This window comes from Penicillium vulpinum (genome assembly GCF_028829585.1).
Source record: "Penicillium vulpinum strain IBT 29486 chromosome Unknown utg000004l_segment0_segment0, whole genome shotgun sequence".
NCBI lineage: Eukaryota > Fungi > Ascomycota > Eurotiomycetes > Eurotiales > Aspergillaceae > Penicillium > Penicillium vulpinum.
This window is the reverse complement of record NW_026643244.1, coordinates 5691557-5710365: the sequence shown is the minus strand read 5'-3', so window position 1 is coordinate 5710365 and position 18809 is coordinate 5691557. Positions and strand designations below refer to the sequence as shown.

Here is an 18809-nt window from a genome sequence, read left to right as displayed (position 1 = left end):
CTTTTTTTGTTTTCAATTTTCAATTCTCAACTTCTCTTCTTCTTTTTCTCTTTCATCCAGCAAGAATTTGCACTGTTATTTCTGCCCGTATCATTTACCAGCATTTTCTCATGATAAACCTCAACTTTTCCAGGGGTTAAGTCTTGATGTCACACTGCAAGTTTGAACTGGAGCTTTCGAGAACTTGCTTCTTCATTTCTCAACATCCATCTCCATTTGAGTTATCATCCCTTCGTGGATTTGGTATTTTTCTATCTTTCTTTCACACCTCTTTCCTCTCCTCTCAGTTCCTCTCCATGGGACTTCGGATTATGTTTTATCTAGGCTATGGCGCAGATATGGCGTGTTCACAAGCTCGGCGATCACAGGCGTCTGTCTCTGCTGATCACTTTAATGTTATTTTTCTTATCCGAGCTGCGCACATTTTTGGGTCGATTAAACACCCCTTGTAATATCTAAACGAATATCAAATCAAAACGTGCAGACGGGCTACGAGCCAGATCTTGGCTCACTAATGCTTGCCTTGAAATCCCGGTCGAAAAGCAGACATATCCTTATTCGTTAATTCATAAATATAAACCCGTATAATACAACTGTATGACCCTCGCGTCTACGATAGCCTCCACTCAGCACCGCTCAAACACCCGATACAGCCCCTTGAGATCTGCAACCTCAACCACACCCCGCAGCAGCCGTGACGTGGCAACCAGCCGCGCACGCAAAGCAGGGAAAACAGCATACTCCAACATGCGGGCCATCTGCACACGACGGGCCGCAATGAAAGCATCCTCATCCCCGACCCCAGAGCCCTGCCCAGCCGACTCCCCCAACGCCTCCTGAGCCCCAGCCTTCGAAGGAACCGGCAGCTGCTCCGGCGTATAAAAAGCCGCCAACTCACGCAAAAACGTCCTAAAACAGCCCTCCTCACTCCCCCAATCCACAAACGGCCCCAGCCTCAGTAGAAATCTCGGCAATTTCGCCAGCGCAGGCAAATACCCCTTCAACAGCAACGGGATCGCCACCAAGTCCCCGTCCGCACTGATCTGCAGCGAAAAATACTCATCCAGCATCTCGCGCCGCTCGACAAGCGTGCGCGCGATCATCTCCGGCGCATTGGCGAAGATGGAATCGGCCTCTTCCCCGCTCGACTCGGAGTGTTCCTGCCGTTCCGATTCTGCGGCGATTTTCAGTAGATCTACTAACTTCGGCGCGGGCTCTAGTCGGATTGTTCCGAAGTTGCCGAAGTCGGTTAGGCCCACTTGGTAGAAGAATTCGTGGCATGCGAGGCCGTAGTCGATTAGGTAGAGTTTCACGCCTGATTGGATGGCTGCTAGGCGGCGGCGCTCGTCGACGAGTCCGACGTAGGTGTGTGAGGCGAACATTTCTGTTAGCGTGGTGTGCATTTCGGAGCGGACGGTCGCTCGGAGGGTTTTGACGGATGAGAGGGCGATTTTTAGTGCTTGCCGGTCGGTTGTTTCGTATTGCAGGCCGTTGTCGAGGATTGAGGTTGCTGGGGTGGTGGGTTCTTGGGGGGCGTTTGGGTTCGATGGGTCGCGGGGTGAGGCTGTGGCTGGGGCTAGCATTGCTGTTATTTTGCGGACTTTGGAGTCCGTTCGGATGAGGTTGTTTTCGTAGGGTTTCTTTGTTGCGGGTGTTTTGGGGGTTTTTCCAGCTTTGCTTGTATCTGCTGTTCCCTCGTGGGAGGGGGCGGCCTGTAGAGACTCGATAGTCTGCACGCCAGGTAGGAGGCTTTGTGTTAGGAATGTGCGGCTTGAGTCTACCTCTGCTAGCTTGGATCGGATTTCAGTGCAGACGAGCTCGATGATCTCGTCTTCGTTTAGGAAGTTTACTTCGCGCTTTGTCGGGTGGACATTTACGTCGACGCGGTTGGGCTCGACTTCGAGATCAAGATAGACGAAAGGGTGGCCGCCCTTGGGTAAAAAGGAAGAGTAGGTCTGTTCAACTGCTCGCTTAACAGCAGTTGACTCTACTGCACGGTGATTGATGAAAAGTAGAATCACTGTCTTCTTGACATGGTAGTTGGCGTTCGTAGCGAGGCCAGATGCGCGGAATCCGAACTTCGTATCCTGAGCTTTGAATTCAACAAGCTCGTTAGCCACGGCGCTGCCATGAATCTGGCGGATCCGGTCAACAGTATTGGCGCTGGCTGGAGTCGAGATGCTCACGCCAGAGTCTCCATGCTTGCGGCATGAAAAAGCAACCCCTGAGCAATGCACTGCGTATCGACCAACGACATCGAGAATTTTGGCATATTCCTCGCTTGCCGAGCGGAAAGCTCGCCGCCGAGTGGGGACGTTATAGAAGAGATCCTCGACCTTGAGATTCGTTAACTTGAGAGCATGCCGTGTGTTCATATGTTTAACTTACGGTGATTTGAGTTCCTCCTCGGCCAGCCGTTGCTTTGGGTGCCGAACTCTGGCCTGGCTTTGCCGGTATTAACTTGCCATCACCGTAATGTGCTCGCCAGGCACAGCTAGATCCAGCTGTCTTCGTTGTAACTGTCAGATGTGCAATATGACTGATGCTAGCTAGAGCTTCACCACGGAATCCGTATGTTCCAATTGAGGTCAGATCTTCAAACTCCTTGAGCTTAGATGTAGTAAACCTCTCGCATAGGATAGGGAGATCATCTCGCTAGATAGTGTCAGAGACGGCTGCTAGAACATCAAAAAATGAACTTACATCAATTCCATGGCCATTATCTGTAATCTGGAGTAGCTTCAAACCACCTTCCTTAATCAGGACTTCAATTGAGGTCGAGCCAGCATCGACGGCGTTTTCGATGAGCTCCTTCAGTGCGTGCATTGGAGCAACGATAATCTCTCCAGCGGCAATTTTATTTACAACATCGGGATCCAAAGCCTGTGTAGCATGAGTATTTCTATGTGATAGTATACGATGGGATTCATGTGCACGCGTTACAGTACCTTGATTTTCTTCGGTTTAGGGGGTTCCAGAGGCTCTTCTTCCTCTGCTGCGCGCTTGGTGCCGCGTTGATCGACGGGCTCAGTATTCATATCGTCTTCCATTATGATTTTCAGATATTAGAAAGGTGTTTGGGGGGAAATGGAGTGTGAGGTGCGCGTAGTTGGAGAAAAGGCGAAGAGCTGATAAGGCGATAAGAGAGCCTCGGCGTCATTGTTTGTGGGGATGCGTTAGTTGCTCCGCGGCATTCCTCCTCTCGCCATAAATATGCAACGATTCGGTCGCATTTTCCTGTGTATCTGTTCGTCGATTCCATGACATAAAGGGAACCACGGAGCTCACGGAGCTTGTCCTTAATCAATCCGGGCGCACATCATGAGCCCTACGAAGATGCCCCTTCGGGCCGATGAAGAGATGGGCAAGAAAGATGACGACCATCGACCATCTGATCAAGCACGATTCCTCCCTCTACGACACCGAGCCATGCCTCGGCCCCATCGAGTACTGCTAGCTATCATTGCGTTTGTTCTCTTCTACGAGTTCTTCAAGCACATGCCGACAGACCTGGGACCCGCCGCCGATCGGTACAACCCGGGGATTGCGAAGCTACGAGAAGAAACCCTTGCTAGATTGACTAGCTCAGATACGCAGCCGGATACTCCCAAGCCAGGTACTGCATCACCAGACAATTTGCCACCAGTTAAGGTGTTGGGATCGAACCGAAACACGGAACCTTACGATGGGATGATCAAGTACTACGACTTGGCCCAGTCTCTTCCTCGCGTCAAGTATTCACAGAAAACTCCCAGCCGTGCAGTTATGTTCGCAGCTTCAAGTCTCCGCAGTGTGTCGGATCTTTTGCCTCTAGCTTGTCGGATGGCTGGTGAGAAGCTGAACCATGTGCATTTCACCTTAATGGGAAGGGAGGAAGTTTCGATTGAAGGAATCAAAGAGGTTAACAGAATCAGAGATAGTGAATGCCCGATGATATGGCACGGTATGATATTCAGATTATTATGGTCGAATGCGTTTCGCTGACTTGCGATAACTAATAGATGCTCGGCCGGACTATGCACCTAGATCTACCAATGATCGTATGAAGCGGTCCGTGATAGGAGGGCTGCAAAACATACAAATCTATATCAGCCCTGAGGTTATCATTACACAGGGTCGGGACTGGGAGGATTCCTTCTTCTGGGACGGGGTCGATGTCCATGCTCAAGAAGATAGCGTCCCCCATGTTGTTCTCTCGGCTGCTTCAAGGGATCTTATGTGGATAGCCTCGCTGGATAGCGAAGCTCTTCGATGTAAGTTATCTTCCCTGTCTTTGGTATGTCGTGTTCGAAATACTGACCGTACGTGAAACAGCGTGGAATAAGATACAAATCGAAATGGTTGTGCATGCACCCTCCGAGTCTTCTGGGTCTTTGATCAGGCTTATCAAGTCATTGGATGCAGCCAACTATTTAGGATCGATCCCAAGCTTGACAATAGAGCTCCCTCAGCAGGCGGATTCGCAGTTGCTTCGGTTTTTACAGCATTTGGATGGGTTAACCCAGATTTCTGACCGAATCACGATTCGGCGGCGCATTCAACCGCATGACATGGACACAGCAGAATCATCGCTTCGAACCGTGGAGTCGTTCTATCCACGGGACCCTGAGATGACACATTTACTTATGCTATCTCCACAAACCGAGCTCGCACCGTCGTTCTATCACTACCTCAAGTTTGTTGTATTGAACTACAAACAGTCAGCCCGGGCCAAGCGCATATTTTCCAATATGATTGGCATCTCACTCGAATTGCCATCATCCAAACCCACGGCTGGTAGCCAACCTTTCACACCACCGCCCATGACCGTTAAAGGTAAAGAACAGTTTCTTTCCTCGTTCCTCTGGCAGGCTCCCAATAGTAACGCCGCTTTGTACTTTGGTGATGCATGGGCGGAATTCCATTCTTTCATGGCTAACCGCCTGTCGACTCCGGAATTCGCGGCGGCCTCCCAAACAAAGTTGATATCAGAGAAATATCCGGCCTTTATGGAGCACATGCTCGAGATGATCCGTGCCAAAGGATATTATCTCCTGTATCCATCATTCCCAGGGATCGATTCTTCTTCGATTGCCACAGTACACAACGAGCTATATCAGTCACCAGAAGAATTCGGGGACTCAAATCGCGCCACCTCGGGCGAAGAATCCGGTAGAAAACCTATTGGCTTGGGGTCTATTGAGAAACCGCTGAGCCATGCATCAACTATTATGCCACTCCTTGACTTGTTCCCTTCGGGTCTTCCCGATCTTGATGCTTTGCCTCTTCTTTCATACGACGGAGAGGGATTAACGGCCACGGCATACACCCAACAGACGGAAGAATATGCCAAGGAGTTTCGGGCCCATTATGGAGGATGTGCTGGCAATAGCAGGATTGAGGATCCCTCGACAGGCCAATTATTTTGCATTCAAGACCGACTTCCTGACGAAACCCCCAGGATCTGACTTGTGATTCCACCGGCATATTTACCAAATTCAACATGTATGTAATAAATTAAATTTGTATTCGAATTCGAATGACCACCGCTCAAGTCATTATCTCCCTAATAAATCAAATTCATAAGGATTTGAATCATAGGATTGAAGTCGTAGCATTGCAAATCCAAAACAATGACGAGCGCCTTCCACGGCTTGGCACCTTATGTAATCTAATTCCGGAGCTGCACCAGACCGAGCTCTGCTTCTCCATCACCAGCTTACAATCCACTTGCATTACTCTTTACTTGCAGAATTTCATCTATTTCTGCTTTGTAACACTATCTTCTACTCATCTGCTTGATACCTACCCCTCCCTCGCCGCTTCGATTTCCCCCCGACTTGGTCCCCAGCTACCATCAGAAATGGCCAACGAGGGCGAACGGCCAACCTCCGCCGACAAGGGCAAGGGCAAGGTTGATGATGTTCGCGAGTTGAACGGCAAGAACACCGAAAATGGCGAGAAGCCAGCAGACGAAAAGAAGAAGGAGGAGACATCTCAAGATGGTACGTTGCGATAAGGCATTTCCAAGGTTCTCGCAACAGAGCATGTGGTTTCTCTCAAAGTTCCACGGTGGCACTCAAAGTAATAGTCTGACATGAATTTTCTATAGAGGAGCTCAGCGAAGAAGACCAGCAATTGAAGAGCGAACTTGAGATGCTCGTTGAGCGGTTAAAGGTAGAGTCACTCTCCTATCCCGTGCGCATAGCACAATGACGTTAATCATCCTCTTCTTTCTCAATAGGAACCGGATACCTCGCTCTATGGGCCTGCTTTGGACGCAATCAAGAACTTTATCAAGACTTCTACATCATCCATGACAGCTGTTCCTAAGCCTCTCAAGTTCCTCCGACCGCATTATGATGGCCTGACAGAGCTATATGAGACCTGGGTCCCAGGCCCTGTTCAGGTTAGTTCTCTGTACCGCTTCCGTCGCTTTGTGAGGATCTAACGATATCATTTTTTTCTAGAACTCGTTGGCCGATATGCTATCGGTGCTTGGAATGACTTGCGGAGACGAAGAGAAGCTGGAGACCATCAAATACCGCCTGTTGGCCAAATCAGAGGATCTTGGATCCTGGGGCCACGAGTATGTCCGACACCTTGCACTGGAAATTGGACAGGAATATCAGAATAGGTTGAACGCAGATCAGGATACCCAGGATCTAGTGGACCTTGCATTGACGCTGGTGCCCTATTTCCTGAGTCATAATGCTGAGGCCGATGCGGTTGATCTTATGAGCGAACTGGAAATCATCGAAGATATCCCTCAATTCGTTGACGAGAACACATACGCTCGAGTCTGCTTGTATATGGTTAGCATGGTCAATCTCCTCACTTACCCTGAAGACCAGCAATTCCTTCGAACCGCCCACGGCATCTACGTCCGCTACAACAAGCTTTCGCAAGCGATCGTGCTCGCTATCCGGTTGAACGACATTGATCTTATCAAGAATGACATCAACGCCACAACCGACGTGTCTTTGAAGAAACAGATGGCCTTCCTTGTCGCCCGGCAGCAGATCTGGCTCGACCTTCCGGCCGAGGATGAGGAGGGAGAGGCTTTGGCTGATTGCCTCAACAACACTTCCATTCCAAAGCACTTCAAATCCTTGGGCAAGGAACTCAACATTATGGATCCCAAGATGCCGGAGGATATCTACAAGACACATCTCGAGAGCAGTCGCGGAGCCGGTCTCACCAATCTTGATTCGGCACGACACAACTTGGCCAGTGCCTTTGTCAACTCGTTTGCTAACGCCGGCTTCGGTGACGATAAGATGATGCTAGTGGAGGGTGATAAAGGCCCGTGGGTGTGGAAGACAAAGGATGATGGCATGCTTTCCACAACTGCGTCGCTGGGTATGCTGCTACACCGTGATGTCGAGGATGGATTGGATAAAATCGACAAGTTCACCTACGCACAAGAAGACCAGGTTAAGGCTGGTGCACTGCTAGCTATTGGTATCCTGAACTCCGGCGTCCGACTTGACTCCGACCCCGCCCTTGCCCTCTTGAGTGACCCTGACAACCTTGAGGCGAAGAACGTGCCGATGAGAGTTGCATCCATCATGGGTCTTGGTCTCGCATATGCCGGTTCCAACAAGGAGGAACTGCTTGAAGTTCTCCTTCCCATTGTGGAAGACGCCTCACTAGACATGCAGCTGTCTGCCATGGCCGCAGTTTCACTGGGTCTGATCTTTGTTGGTTCATCAAACCACCAGGTTAGCGAGGCAATCGCGACGACCTTGATGGATGAGGAGCGTCAGAAGCAGCTCAAGGACAAGTGGACAAGATTCATGGCCCTCGGTCTGGCACTTCTGTACTTCGGCCGCCAAGAGGAGGTTGATGTCATCCTCGACATCCTCAAGGCAGTTGACCACCCCATGGCCAAGCCCACCTCAGTCCTTGCCTCGGTATGCGCTTGGGCAGGCACTGGTACAGTGCTCAAGCTACAAGAGCTTCTCCACATCTGCAATGACATTATTGAAGAGAAAGAAGAAAACAAGGGCGATGAGCTTGTTCAGTCGTACGCTGTTCTCGGCCTTTCTCTCATTGCGATGGGCGAGGATGTCGGACAGGATATGATTCTCCGCCAGTTCGGTCACCTCATGCACTATGGATCTCCCAACATTCGCCGGGCAGTTCCCCTAGCTATGGGCCTAATCAGCCCCAGTAACCCACAAATGAAGGTTTACGACACACTGTCCCGGTACAGTCACGACAATGACAACGATGTTGCCATTAATGCCATCTTCGCTATGGGTCTCTGTGGCGCTGGTACCAATAACGCCCGTCTTGCACAGCTTCTCCGGCAATTGGCCAGTTATTACCACCGCGACCAAAACTCATTGTTCATGGTTCGCATCGCGCAGGGTCTCCTACACATGGGCAAGGGTACCATGACGCTTAATCCCTTCCACACTGACCGCCAGGTCCTTTCCCGTGTTTCAGCAGCGGGTTTGCTTACTGTGCTTGTATCACTCATCGATGCCAAGCAATTCATCCTCGCTGAACACCACTACCTGCTCTACTTCCTCATTACCGCCATGTTCCCCCGCTTCCTTATTACCCTCGACGAGGACCTTCAGCCACTTACAGTCAACGTCCGCGTCGGTCAGGCTGTGGACGTGGTCGGCCAGGCTGGTCGCCCGAAGACCATCACTGGATGGCAGACTCAGAGCACGCCAGTCCTCCTGGCTCACGGTGAGAGAGCGGAGCTTGAGGATGAACAGTACATTCCTCTGAGCAGCACTCTTGAAGGCTTGGTTATCTTGCGCAAAGTACGTATCCTTATCTCAAGTCAAAATAAAATACACCCAACTAACCTTTCTTCCAGAACCCGGACTACGAAAGCCCTGAATAAGCAAGCTAGACTAGATATTCCCCGATTTACATCCATTGCTCGCAACCAGCGGGACTCGTATAGTGGTCGGGTTATCGTTGGATCTAATGTATTCAGAACGAATGAAGAATAGCATGGATTTATTTTACTATTTTTATATATGTTTGGTGTATACTGCAACTGGTTAAATGTATGGGTAGACTACGTACTTTGGACCTCGGTAGATCTGCAGAGCCTGGTGTATGAGCAGACCCACTCAACTTGAAGCAGCTGCTTGCTTTTCATCCGTTTTTAAAATGAATCCAGTCATAATGTTGTTATTGTCGCGTGATGCTATCCAAGCAAAGGCGAAGCTATCAAGGTTCTCGGCCCGGATAGGAAATAGGGCTTAGGGCTAGGTTCTTATCAACTTTTTTCCTCCGCTGTATCGTTGACTGGTCCAACTTGTTTTGAAGTTCGGGTCTCCAACGAATCAATTTATGAAAATTGGAAGAAAGTGAAAAGCTCCTTCACTTCCTCGCAACCATGAAACTCGACGCTAAGGCTATTCGCTACCTCACCTCTGAGGATTTCCGAGTTCTTGCAGCGGTACTTATCGGCCCCTCCTCTTAGGTTTACCCCGCGATGTTCTTTCTTTGAGGATATTATGTCGCGCATTATTCATTAGCTAACGGGGATAACTGGCTCTAGTGTGAAGCTGGCAGCCGAAACCATGAGGTCGTTCCGACGCCGTTGATCTCGAACCTTTCAGGCCTCCGAGGCGGCAGCGGTGTCAACCGCGCAATCTCAAACCTCGCGAAAATCAACTTGATTGCAAAGGTTAAGAATGCCAAGTGTATGCATTTCCATTTGATTCTGGATGTGGTCTTATCATTAATTCAAGTATGCTTCATATAGATGACGGCTACCGACTGGCATACGGAGGATTGGATTATCTTGCGCTGAACGCGCACCAAAAGTCAAAGGTCATCTATTCAGTTGGCAACCAAATCGGCGTGGGAAAGGAATCAGACATTATCGTGGTAGCAGAAGCCACCGGAGGGCAGCGCATTATGAAAATTCACCGTCTCGGCCGTATCTCCTTCCGAACAGTCAAGACGAACCGTGACTACCTACGACACCGCAGCTCAGCATCATGGATGTACATGTCCCGATTGGCAGCAATGAAAGAGTTCGCCTTCATGAAGGCTCTGCGTGAGAACGGATTCTCTGTGCCCGAACCCATTGCCCAGAACCGACACACCATCGTCATGAGTCTAATCGATGCTTTCCCCCTACGCCAGATCTCAAAAGTCGCCGACCCCGCTGGACTATACTCGGAGCTTATGAATATCATCTTGGATCTTGCGCGATATGGTCTTATCCACGGTGATTTCAACGAGTTCAATATCCTTATTAAGGAAGAGCTGGACCCCGAAATGAAGGGAAAAGAGCTCACCGAGGAAGAGGAAGATGAGCATATCCGGCTGGTCCCGGTTCTCATTGATTTCCCCCAGATGTTGTCTATCGACCACGTTAACGCTGAGATGTACTTCGACCGTGATGTGGAATGTATCAAGCGATACTTCAAGCGCAAGTTCCACTTCGTGAGCGACTCAAAAGGCCCTACTTTCGCTGAGGCTAGAAAGATGCTCCTCAAGAACCCCGGCAAACGTTTGGATGTCGAAGTTGAAGCCTCAGGTTTCTCACGCAAGATGGCCCGTGAGCTTGAGGCTTATATGGAAGACGTGGGAGTCAAAGGAGACGGAGAAGCTTCCAAGGACACCGATGATGAGGACGAGGAAGAGTCTGGATCTGAAGCCGAGGAAGCCGATGGTGCCCTTGACGGCAAGTTCTCCGAAGATGTCGATGAAAGCACCAAGCGTTTAGAAGAACTTGAAGTATCGGGGCCGTCGGAGCGGTAAAAGGGAATGATCTTGGCCTTTTTTTTAATGACTATTTACGATGAATAAAGCATGTAATATAGGTTTCAAAATTTCCTATCAATGGATGTCTTCTAGAATACCCCGACTCTTAGTTTAGGAAAAAAATATCAAAACATACCAAATATACCAACGACTCGGCGTAGTTAATTCCTGACTCCTAACTGAACGTCTACTAGTGAGTGTTGTGTTGTTCACTGTTGGTGTATACTTTGAAGTCATGTGACTAACTCGGCCAATGCAGTTTCGATGCGCGATCCGCAAGCACCTCCAACCCCCAGATTCCCCCACTCAACAACACGATGGTGCGTCTCAGCAGTGTTCAAGCGAAAGCTATACGCCGCCTGCAAAACCAGGCTGCTGTCGAGCAACCCCAAAAGCCTAAATGGCCCACCACTGTCGGCAAGCCCGTGTACCTGTACGTTGCCCAAAATTTCCAGGAACCCGAACTCGGCTCGACCAAAACAGCATCTCAGCAGACTTTACTGGCTCAATTGGATATTGCCATGAAATAAAAAGCACCGAAGCTAATTCTTCACATCACTAGACCTCAATTCCGCGTTGCTCTCGTCCGAACCCCCAACCTCACCCCCCGATATGCTCAATTCCGCGTTCCCCTCAACTTCAACAAGTTCGATCTCCGCAGCTACCTATGGCACTTGTACGGAGTCGGAACTCTTAGCATCCGCAGTTATGTCCAGGCACAACCAATCACACGAATCTCGCGCGATAACAAGGGTTTCGGCCCGTGGCGCCGACCTAAGTCGCAGAAGCGCATGACCGTTGAATTGAAGGAGCCCTTCGTGTACCCCAAGGAGCCGAAGGATCTGACCCCGTATGTGACGCCGACCTTTACCCACCTTTACCCTTCTCATCCTTTTGGATTTCAATTCCTTTGTCCTTCCTGTCTACATTCCCAATACTACACATGCACCTCTAACCAGACCGAACATCATAACTAACCAATTTCCACCAACAGATGGGAGAATGAAGGCTGGACAAAGGCCGAGAAGTTCCAGATCGACCTACAAGAAAAGGAGAACCCTAAGCCGAACAAGGGCGAAACCCCCGACCAGGAGCTACGCGATGCCTATAAGGAGCAGGCTAAGAGGCTGCTCGAGAACAAGGAGACCTGGAGACCGACCTGGCAGGCTCTGGGCTTGGAGCCTCGCCAGGCTGCTAAGAATGGAGGATTCATCCCTGCTTCTACGCTGCCGGCTTGGTATTCTAAGCAGCGGAAGCACGGAGCGCGGTAATCGGTTTTGGTGGGATCCCTTGCATTGTTCTGAATGGTTTTTTGACTCCCGATATTGGGGAAAATTGGTGTTTCTTGCTCTATCTTCTGGTCCATGTTATTTTAGCTGGATCTGTGTATTATACTCTGGGGTAGATTGTATACATCTTGAATATGGCGTATCATCTTTTCTGATTTGGTCAAGGTTTACATAAATTTTTGAGTAAGATATTTTGTAAATTGTGATATAGACACGAAAAAGATTGGCACGAACGCACCACGAAAGACAAGCTGATTAAATACAAGTCACTGGGGCTTATGGCTATTATACGCTATGCAAAATGAGGGTGGGGGCAGGGGACCGAAAGGCTAGACAAGAGATGAGAGAGAGAGGCAAAGCGCCTTAAACTTGAGGAGTTGAAAGCAGTTTATAGTCGGCTCTCAACAAAGTTCATCTCGTGTTGGCCAGGCCACTGGGCATCGGGCCAGACCTGGCGCAGGCCTTCCCAAATGTGCCTGTGAAGAATTGTTAGCAGGTAACTAAACCATGGTTGGAAGATGACATACTTGACATAGATGATTTCTAGACCATCCTTAACTTCTTGTGGGATATCTTTGACGTCCTTGCGATTGTGGTCCGGCAGCAGTACAGTCTTGACACCTGCACGCAGAGCACCAATCAGCTTCTCTTTGATACCGCCGACAGGCATGACCCGGCCGCGGAGAGAGACCTCGCCGGTCATAGCAATCTGAGGTGGGACGGGCTTGTTGCTGAACAAGGAGATCAAGGCAATAGTGTGGGCAAGACCAGCAGAGGGACCATCCTTGGGGATAGCACCGGACGGGCAGTGGACATGTAGGCTGCGGCTCTTCATGATATCCTCACCGGGGTCATGGGTGAGACCAAGCTCGAAGGAATGTGCCTTCACCCATGTCAGGGCTACTTCGACAGATTCCTTAAGCACGTCGCCCAGCTTACCGGTTAGCTGGACACGTCCGTTGCCGGGCATGTCTGCAACCTCGATGAATAGGATGCTGCCCTGGCCACCGGTAGAGTAGGCGACAAGGCCTGTGACCACACCAGGACGACTGTTTTTCTCAGCGATCTCTTCCTCGAATCGCTCGATTCCCAGGATATCCTCTAGATCCTCAGCTGATACGACAGGATTATACTCGTCTAGGCGGTCAGTATCCCCAGCATCGGCATATTGAACGGCCTTGTGGCGACAGATAGAGCCTAGTTCCCGCTCTAGGTTGCGCACACCTGACTCGCGGGTGTACCCGGTGATGGTTTTATCAATCACCTCATCGGACATATTCACCTGGCCCTCGTGAAGACCGTTGGATCGAATCTGCTTCGGGATCAGATGTTGCTTGGCAATGTGCCTCTTCTCAACAGTAGTGTATCCAGACAGGGAGATAGTCTCCATACGGTCAAGCAGAGGTGCTGGGATTGTTTCCAGGGAATTGGCAGTAGCAAGGAAGAGAACCTTGCTTAGATCGATAGGGACGTTGATATAGTGGTCAGTGAAGGTATGATTCTGCTCAGGGTCAAGAACCTCTAGCATAGCGGCGGAGGGGTCGCCTTGGAAGTTGGCGCCACCAATCTTATCAATCTCATCGAGCAGAATGACAGGGTTTGCAACGCCGACCTTCTTCAGTCCATTCACAATTAAACCAGGCATGGCTGCAACGTATGTTCGTCGATGGCCCCGGATTTCTGCCTCGTCTCTGACACCACCAAGGGAGATCCGGTGGAATTTTCGGCCAAGCGAGGCAGCAACAGACCTGGCTAGACTGGTTTTACCAGTACCAGGGGGTCCGACCAGAAGCAGGATAGGAGACTTGTCGGTCATACGCTTAGACTTGAGGATCTGAAGGCGGGTCTCCAACGCAACCCGGTCAGATTCTGACAGCAGAGGGACGTCCTTCTCGACATCTCCAACTGCGGAAGCGTCCAAGTCCCTAGAGAGCCCTGAGATCTGGCGCTCAACATCCGAGTTGGTGGACTGTTTCAGGCGCAACACAGCCAAATACTCGAGCAGTCGTTTCTTGATTCGCTCCAGGCCATAGTGGTCCTCATCCAACTGCTTTCTCGCATTCTTCAATGTGTCTGGTCCAAGCTGATCCTCCGTCACCTTAGTCCAAGGGATTTCTGCCAAGTTTTCCAGATATGTTCGGCAAACACCGTACTCGGCGTTGGCAGGGTTCATCTTTCGCAAGCGTTTCAATTCCTTGTCCGCAACATTCCGAGCTTCGGGACTAAGCTGTGCATCATTCAACTTCTGTTGTAGCTCGTCTACTTCACTAGGCTCCTTCTCTTCGTCGTTGTCACGCCCGCTAGGGGGCGTCATGCCGCTGAGACCTGAAATTGCCCGCTTTGCGAGCAGCTCACGTTCACGGGGATCAATCTGACTGATATCCATCCTGGAGGAAGGGAATGAAGTCGAGCCAATCGAGGTGACTCTGACGCTACTCTTAATATGCTGTGCCTGTCTGGTGAGGATTTCAACAACCCTCTCCAACCGTTCCTTAACATCCAGCGAGCCGAGGATACGCAGCTTTTCCTCAAAGCTTGCGTCAGATACATCTGCCATAAAATCCGCCAGCTTTCCCGCCTGTGTCAACTCTGTCTTTGATATATAGAGCTCGAACTTTCGAGCAACGAGTGGCGAGAGACGAGAGGAGGCCGCCGACAGCAACGAAGAGAGGCGCAGGAGAGTAAGAAGCTCTCGAGAGAGCTGTCTCAATTGTTGGAAAAGCTCAGCGACTTCTACGTCACCTTGACCAGAGTCTAGAAGTATAGGAAGTATGATTAGCTATGTGACCTCTATAGTTTGTCGTGGAAACTAACTGGACTCATCATGAATGAAGACCTCAGCCTCAAAATATGGACGGTCTCGCAGGACCTTCTTAATAGTGAATCTTTGCGAGCCTTGGACAAGCAAAAATGGTTCGGCGTAGGCCCGGCGCTGAACTCCGACGACTTTGCCAATAGTTCCGCATCGGAACAAGTCCTCCTTCCGTGCCTGGCCGGCGTCAATCGAGTCATATTCCTCCTTTCGCTCTGAGTCCGAGTCCTCGCCGTCGAGGAGCTGATTTCCATCCCGGCTCAGGAATGGCGAGTTGAGTGGAACACAGCCGAAGGTGATGGTATTCGCATCTCGCTTCGAAGGCTTGTCCACAAGTGACGAAAGAAGATTGGCGAGATCGGGACGATTGGAGACGGGAATGCGAAGAGTCACGCCGGGTAGCAGAACCGAGCCCTTAGGAAGAGGTACGAGAGGGAGCTTGGTGGTTCTACCGTTAGTTCCCATCCTGTACAGGTGATGGAATGGGGTGGCAAAGATGAGGATCCGGGGAGGTCAAGTATAGAGTGTATGAGGGGTGGAAAATGGGGGGAAATGGGGAATGTGGAGAGGGAAAGGGTGAATGGATTATATGGAGAGATGGGAGAGATTCCAGAATCACCTGTGGACGTAGGAGCAGAAGTCCGGGGGAGATAAGTCGTCTTGTAATCTCCACGTCCCGAAGCCGAGGTTGACGATCATGGGGAAGAATTTAAGTAATTTTACTGTTTGATTACTTGTACTCTATTTCTAATTTGATAGATCTTGGTTATATTATGAGTTTATGATTGACTTATTTCTACCTAGATATTTCCTAGATTATTGGATATGTATATGTACAGAGTAACAGAGTACCTAATGCTGTAGAAGACTTGCAGGTGGAATTACAGATCTGCACGTGTCCCGTGATCGGAGTTCTCCAAATCCACTTTCGCCTCTTCGCCTGACTTTCCTCGGCTGTTTGGTATATTGCGGGCATAGCTCATACAACGTCGTACACGTCTACTTGCATTATTTCCAGATTCTCCATACGCCTTACTAGCCTCTCAAAATGGCTACTCCCACCCCCACCCAAAAGACCATCACTATCGGCACCCGCAAATCTAAACTGGCTCTACTCCAGACCAACCTGGTCCTTGAGGCATTGAAGAAGTCATTCCCGCAATATGAATATAAGATCTTCTCCAAAGAGACAGCTGGTGACCTGAACACCACCATCGCATTGCGGGACTTCACCACCAAGAACTTGTGGACAGAGGAATTGGAGGAATTGATGATCGGCGGACAAGTCGATGTTATTGTGCACTCATTGAAAGGTTTGATAATGTCTCAATCTCAAACAGCGTAGCTGTTTCAACCCATAAATGCTGACGACATTTTTTTTTTCAAAATTATCAGATGTCCCCACTACTCTCCCCTCTTCCTGCAAGCTAGGCCCGAGCATGCCCCGCGAAGATAGCAGGGATGTCCTTGTGGTGAAACAAGGCTTGCCGTACAAGAGTCTGTCCGAGATCCCCGCTGGGTCTGTAGTTGGAACCTCGTCCATCCGCCGCACAGCACAATTAGCTCGGAAATACCCCCACCTTAAGGTCCAAGATGTCCGTGGCAACATCGGCACTCGCCTTTCAAAACTAGACGCCGAAGATAGCCCTTACACCTGTGTCATTCTAGCCGCTGCTGGCCTGCTGCGTCTTGATTTGGCGGATCGTATCACCCAATATTTGGACTCCAAGAACAGCGGCATGCTCTATGCTGTCGGACAGGGTGCTCTTGGTATCGAAATTCGCAAGGAGGACACTGTTCTGCAGGATATGCTGGACACTATCGGTCATCAGGATACTACATTCTCGGTTTTGGCTGAGCGGAGTCTTTTGCGGACTCTTGAGGGAGGCTGCAGTGCCCCGCTGGGTGTTGAAACCGAATGGGTCCAAAATGCGCAGGGTGCTAAGCAGTTGCGAATGCGATCTGTTGTTGTCAGTGTCGATGGCAAAGAATGTGCTCAGGTAGAATTGGAAGCCGATATCACCTCTGCTGAAAGTGCCGAGGCTTTCGGCATCACTGTCGCCAAGGCCCTGGTGGCTGAAGGCGCTGGGGACATTCTCGAGACTATTCAGCAGAACAAGGCCAAGGAGAGCGTTTCTACTGCGGTCTGAATGTTTAGATATATTTTTACTGTAGCTAGACAGATATACCCTGTTGAAAAATGAAGTGAACGAGTTTTCTTGTCTGGTATATTCGTATTCGCTCAAGACATCAAGAATATTCGCCAAGAACTCCGTCTATCGTGGCTTTTTATGGACTATAGTATAGCAGCTCTGTTCATGTTGGGCATTCCAAATCATCCCCGGTTCAGTGTGTTTCCAGCGCCCTTCGGGTTAGCTTCCGTGAACTCGTCCCAGTTTCGTGCTTTCATCGTTTCCTGGTCGGCAATGTTGTGATCATCCTCATCGACTTGCGGCTTGATGCCAGACTTCTCGCCTCCTCCCTCAATCACATTTCCTCTTCTGTGCTCTTCGTCCAGATATTCCTCGATTGTCATAGTAGGAAGGTTATGACCCGGACGAAAGACTCCTTGTTGCATTTCTGCGCGCCGGCCCAACAACGTAAACGGCTGCATTGGCTTTCCTTTGCTGTTTAGGATAGGGCCACCTCTGCCTCCCCTCAAGAGTTGTGACATTGAGGGATCTAATCGATCTGAATAATTTAATCCTCCAATATTGCTTCGCTGTCTGGGATCGTCCGTCGGTGGGGGCCGAGGTGGCGCGTTGCGCATCGCTGAAAGTATCGTCAATTCCTGGATTAGAAGATCTAAGGCCTGGAAGGTCTGGTGGGTGTAGAGCTGGATTTCTGCGAGGTAAAGGGATCGGGTGTCATCATCATCGCTTTGCAGTTGAGCTTCATTGCGAGCAAAGTACTTAAAATAGGGTAAGCAAAGAACCCCAAAACAATATCCAGGAGAAAATTCCACATACCTCTAGCTTCTGCTTCAGCTCTTTTTCCTCCCGAAACCGTGTCACTTTAATTTCCCTTCTAGCGGCAGCGTCGTTGGCTGGCATCAGGGTAAAAGATGTCGGATTGGCCATGTATTGCTCAAAGAGTTTCTTATCTCCGCCAGTGAGTAACATGTACTCATCCAAGCGCATCAGGTATTTCTCATATTCTTCGAGCGCGCGCTTAAGAACCGATTCGCGGTCTGAGGTAGCAGCTCGCTGCATGAGCTCAGCTAGATGGTACTCCAGTGTCATATACCTGGACAACAAATCAGCAGAATGAAAAATGCGATGCCAGAACCAGAATAGCTTACTGGATATCATTGGTTGAAATATCTTCTAACAACTCATTAGAGCTAAACAGAGACAACATGCTCACTTGACGCTGGCATTCTTGGAATTTGGCGATTGTCGAATTCACCTCGTCTCGGTAGGTCTCGGCGTTGGTGTCGCCCCGCAATCCCAGTGCACGATTTTGCTCCTTTGCTGATGCAAATAGAGAGCGAAGGCTCTGTGGCTCCTCCATTGTTTCTGACATTGGTCTTCCGGCTTTAGATTAGATAGAAGATAGGGTATGAGGGATGCTTGGGAAGAGTTCGCGTGTCCCCGCGATCTGGACTGAGTTTTGGAAATACTACGATAAGCAGATAAGGCCAAGCTTTTATCTGATAAGCCTTTTATAAGCCCTAAAGGCAGGTGGCCCCCAAGGCTCATCCTTCGATCTTCCTCAGGCTTTGAGTTCTATATACTTACATATTGTCGCATTGGAATCGAAACTACCGACACTATACACTTAGCTCAAAGGGTTCCATATCTTGAGAAAGTCAATATATTTTTTCTATGCTAAGTACATATATATATGTACTATTGGCGGGTTTATATTAAGATATTAATCCTGCTTTTATTCCCCCATCCTTTGTTTTAATCTCTTCTCGGATAGTCGTCCTCTTTATATCACTCTATGGGTCTAATCTCCCAGTTTACTCATTT

The 18809-nt window shown here is 49.7% G+C and overlaps 7 protein-coding genes across 7 annotated transcripts; 4 read left to right on the top strand and 3 right to left on the bottom strand.

Annotated features, from left to right (window-relative positions):
- Nucleotides 1–626: 626 nt before the first annotated feature.
- On the bottom strand, nt 627–3050 carry N7479_010630 (mismatch repair ATPase MLH1; the record flags this gene model as incomplete). The annotated part of the gene is made up of 4 exons (XM_057258321.1): nt 627–2336; nt 2389–2655; nt 2704–2883; nt 2949–3050. The coding sequence occupies 4 exons, from the start codon at nt 3048–3050 to the stop codon at nt 627–629; spliced, it is 2259 nt and encodes a 752-aa protein (XP_057105779.1).
- Nucleotides 3051–3321: 271 nt separating this feature from the next.
- Nucleotides 3322–5447, top strand: N7479_010629 (uncharacterized protein; the record flags this gene model as incomplete). Its single annotated transcript, XM_057258320.1, has 3 exons — nt 3322–3943; nt 4002–4253; nt 4315–5447. The coding sequence occupies 3 exons, from the start codon at nt 3322–3324 to the stop codon at nt 5445–5447; spliced, it is 2007 nt and encodes a 668-aa protein (XP_057105778.1).
- Nucleotides 5448–5842: 395 nt separating this feature from the next.
- N7479_010628 (proteasome regulatory particle base subunit RPN1) lies at nt 5843–8845 on the top strand (the record flags this gene model as incomplete). Its single annotated transcript, XM_057258319.1, has 5 exons — nt 5843–5984; nt 6092–6156; nt 6224–6388; nt 6450–8762; nt 8819–8845. The coding sequence occupies 5 exons, from the start codon at nt 5843–5845 to the stop codon at nt 8843–8845; spliced, it is 2712 nt and encodes a 903-aa protein (XP_057105777.1).
- Nucleotides 8846–9349: 504 nt separating this feature from the next.
- Nucleotides 9350–12002, top strand: N7479_010627 (protein kinase RIO2; the record flags this gene model as incomplete). The annotated part of the gene is made up of 6 exons (XM_057258318.1): nt 9350–9412; nt 9515–9659; nt 9722–10724; nt 10991–11164; nt 11294–11581; nt 11726–12002. The coding sequence occupies 6 exons, from the start codon at nt 9350–9352 to the stop codon at nt 12000–12002; spliced, it is 1950 nt and encodes a 649-aa protein (XP_057105776.1).
- Nucleotides 12003–12408: 406 nt separating this feature from the next.
- N7479_010626 (putative LON domain serine protease) lies at nt 12409–15297 on the bottom strand (the record flags this gene model as incomplete). Its single annotated transcript, XM_057258317.1, has 3 exons — nt 12409–12496; nt 12548–14774; nt 14835–15297. 3 exons carry the CDS (start codon nt 15295–15297, stop codon nt 12409–12411), a joined length of 2778 nt encoding a protein of 925 aa, XP_057105775.1.
- A 583-nt stretch (nt 15298–15880) lies between these two features.
- On the top strand, nt 15881–16982 carry N7479_010625 (Hydroxymethylbilane synthase; the record flags this gene model as incomplete). Its single annotated transcript, XM_057258316.1, has 2 exons — nt 15881–16145; nt 16228–16982. The coding sequence occupies 2 exons, from the start codon at nt 15881–15883 to the stop codon at nt 16980–16982; spliced, it is 1020 nt and encodes a 339-aa protein (XP_057105774.1).
- Nucleotides 16983–17167: 185 nt separating this feature from the next.
- On the bottom strand, nt 17168–18345 carry N7479_010624 (IGBP1/TAP42 family protein; the record flags this gene model as incomplete). The annotated part of the gene is made up of 3 exons (XM_057258315.1): nt 17168–17743; nt 17802–18078; nt 18134–18345. The coding sequence occupies 3 exons, from the start codon at nt 18343–18345 to the stop codon at nt 17168–17170; spliced, it is 1065 nt and encodes a 354-aa protein (XP_057105773.1).
- Nucleotides 18346–18809: the final 464 nt, after the last annotated feature.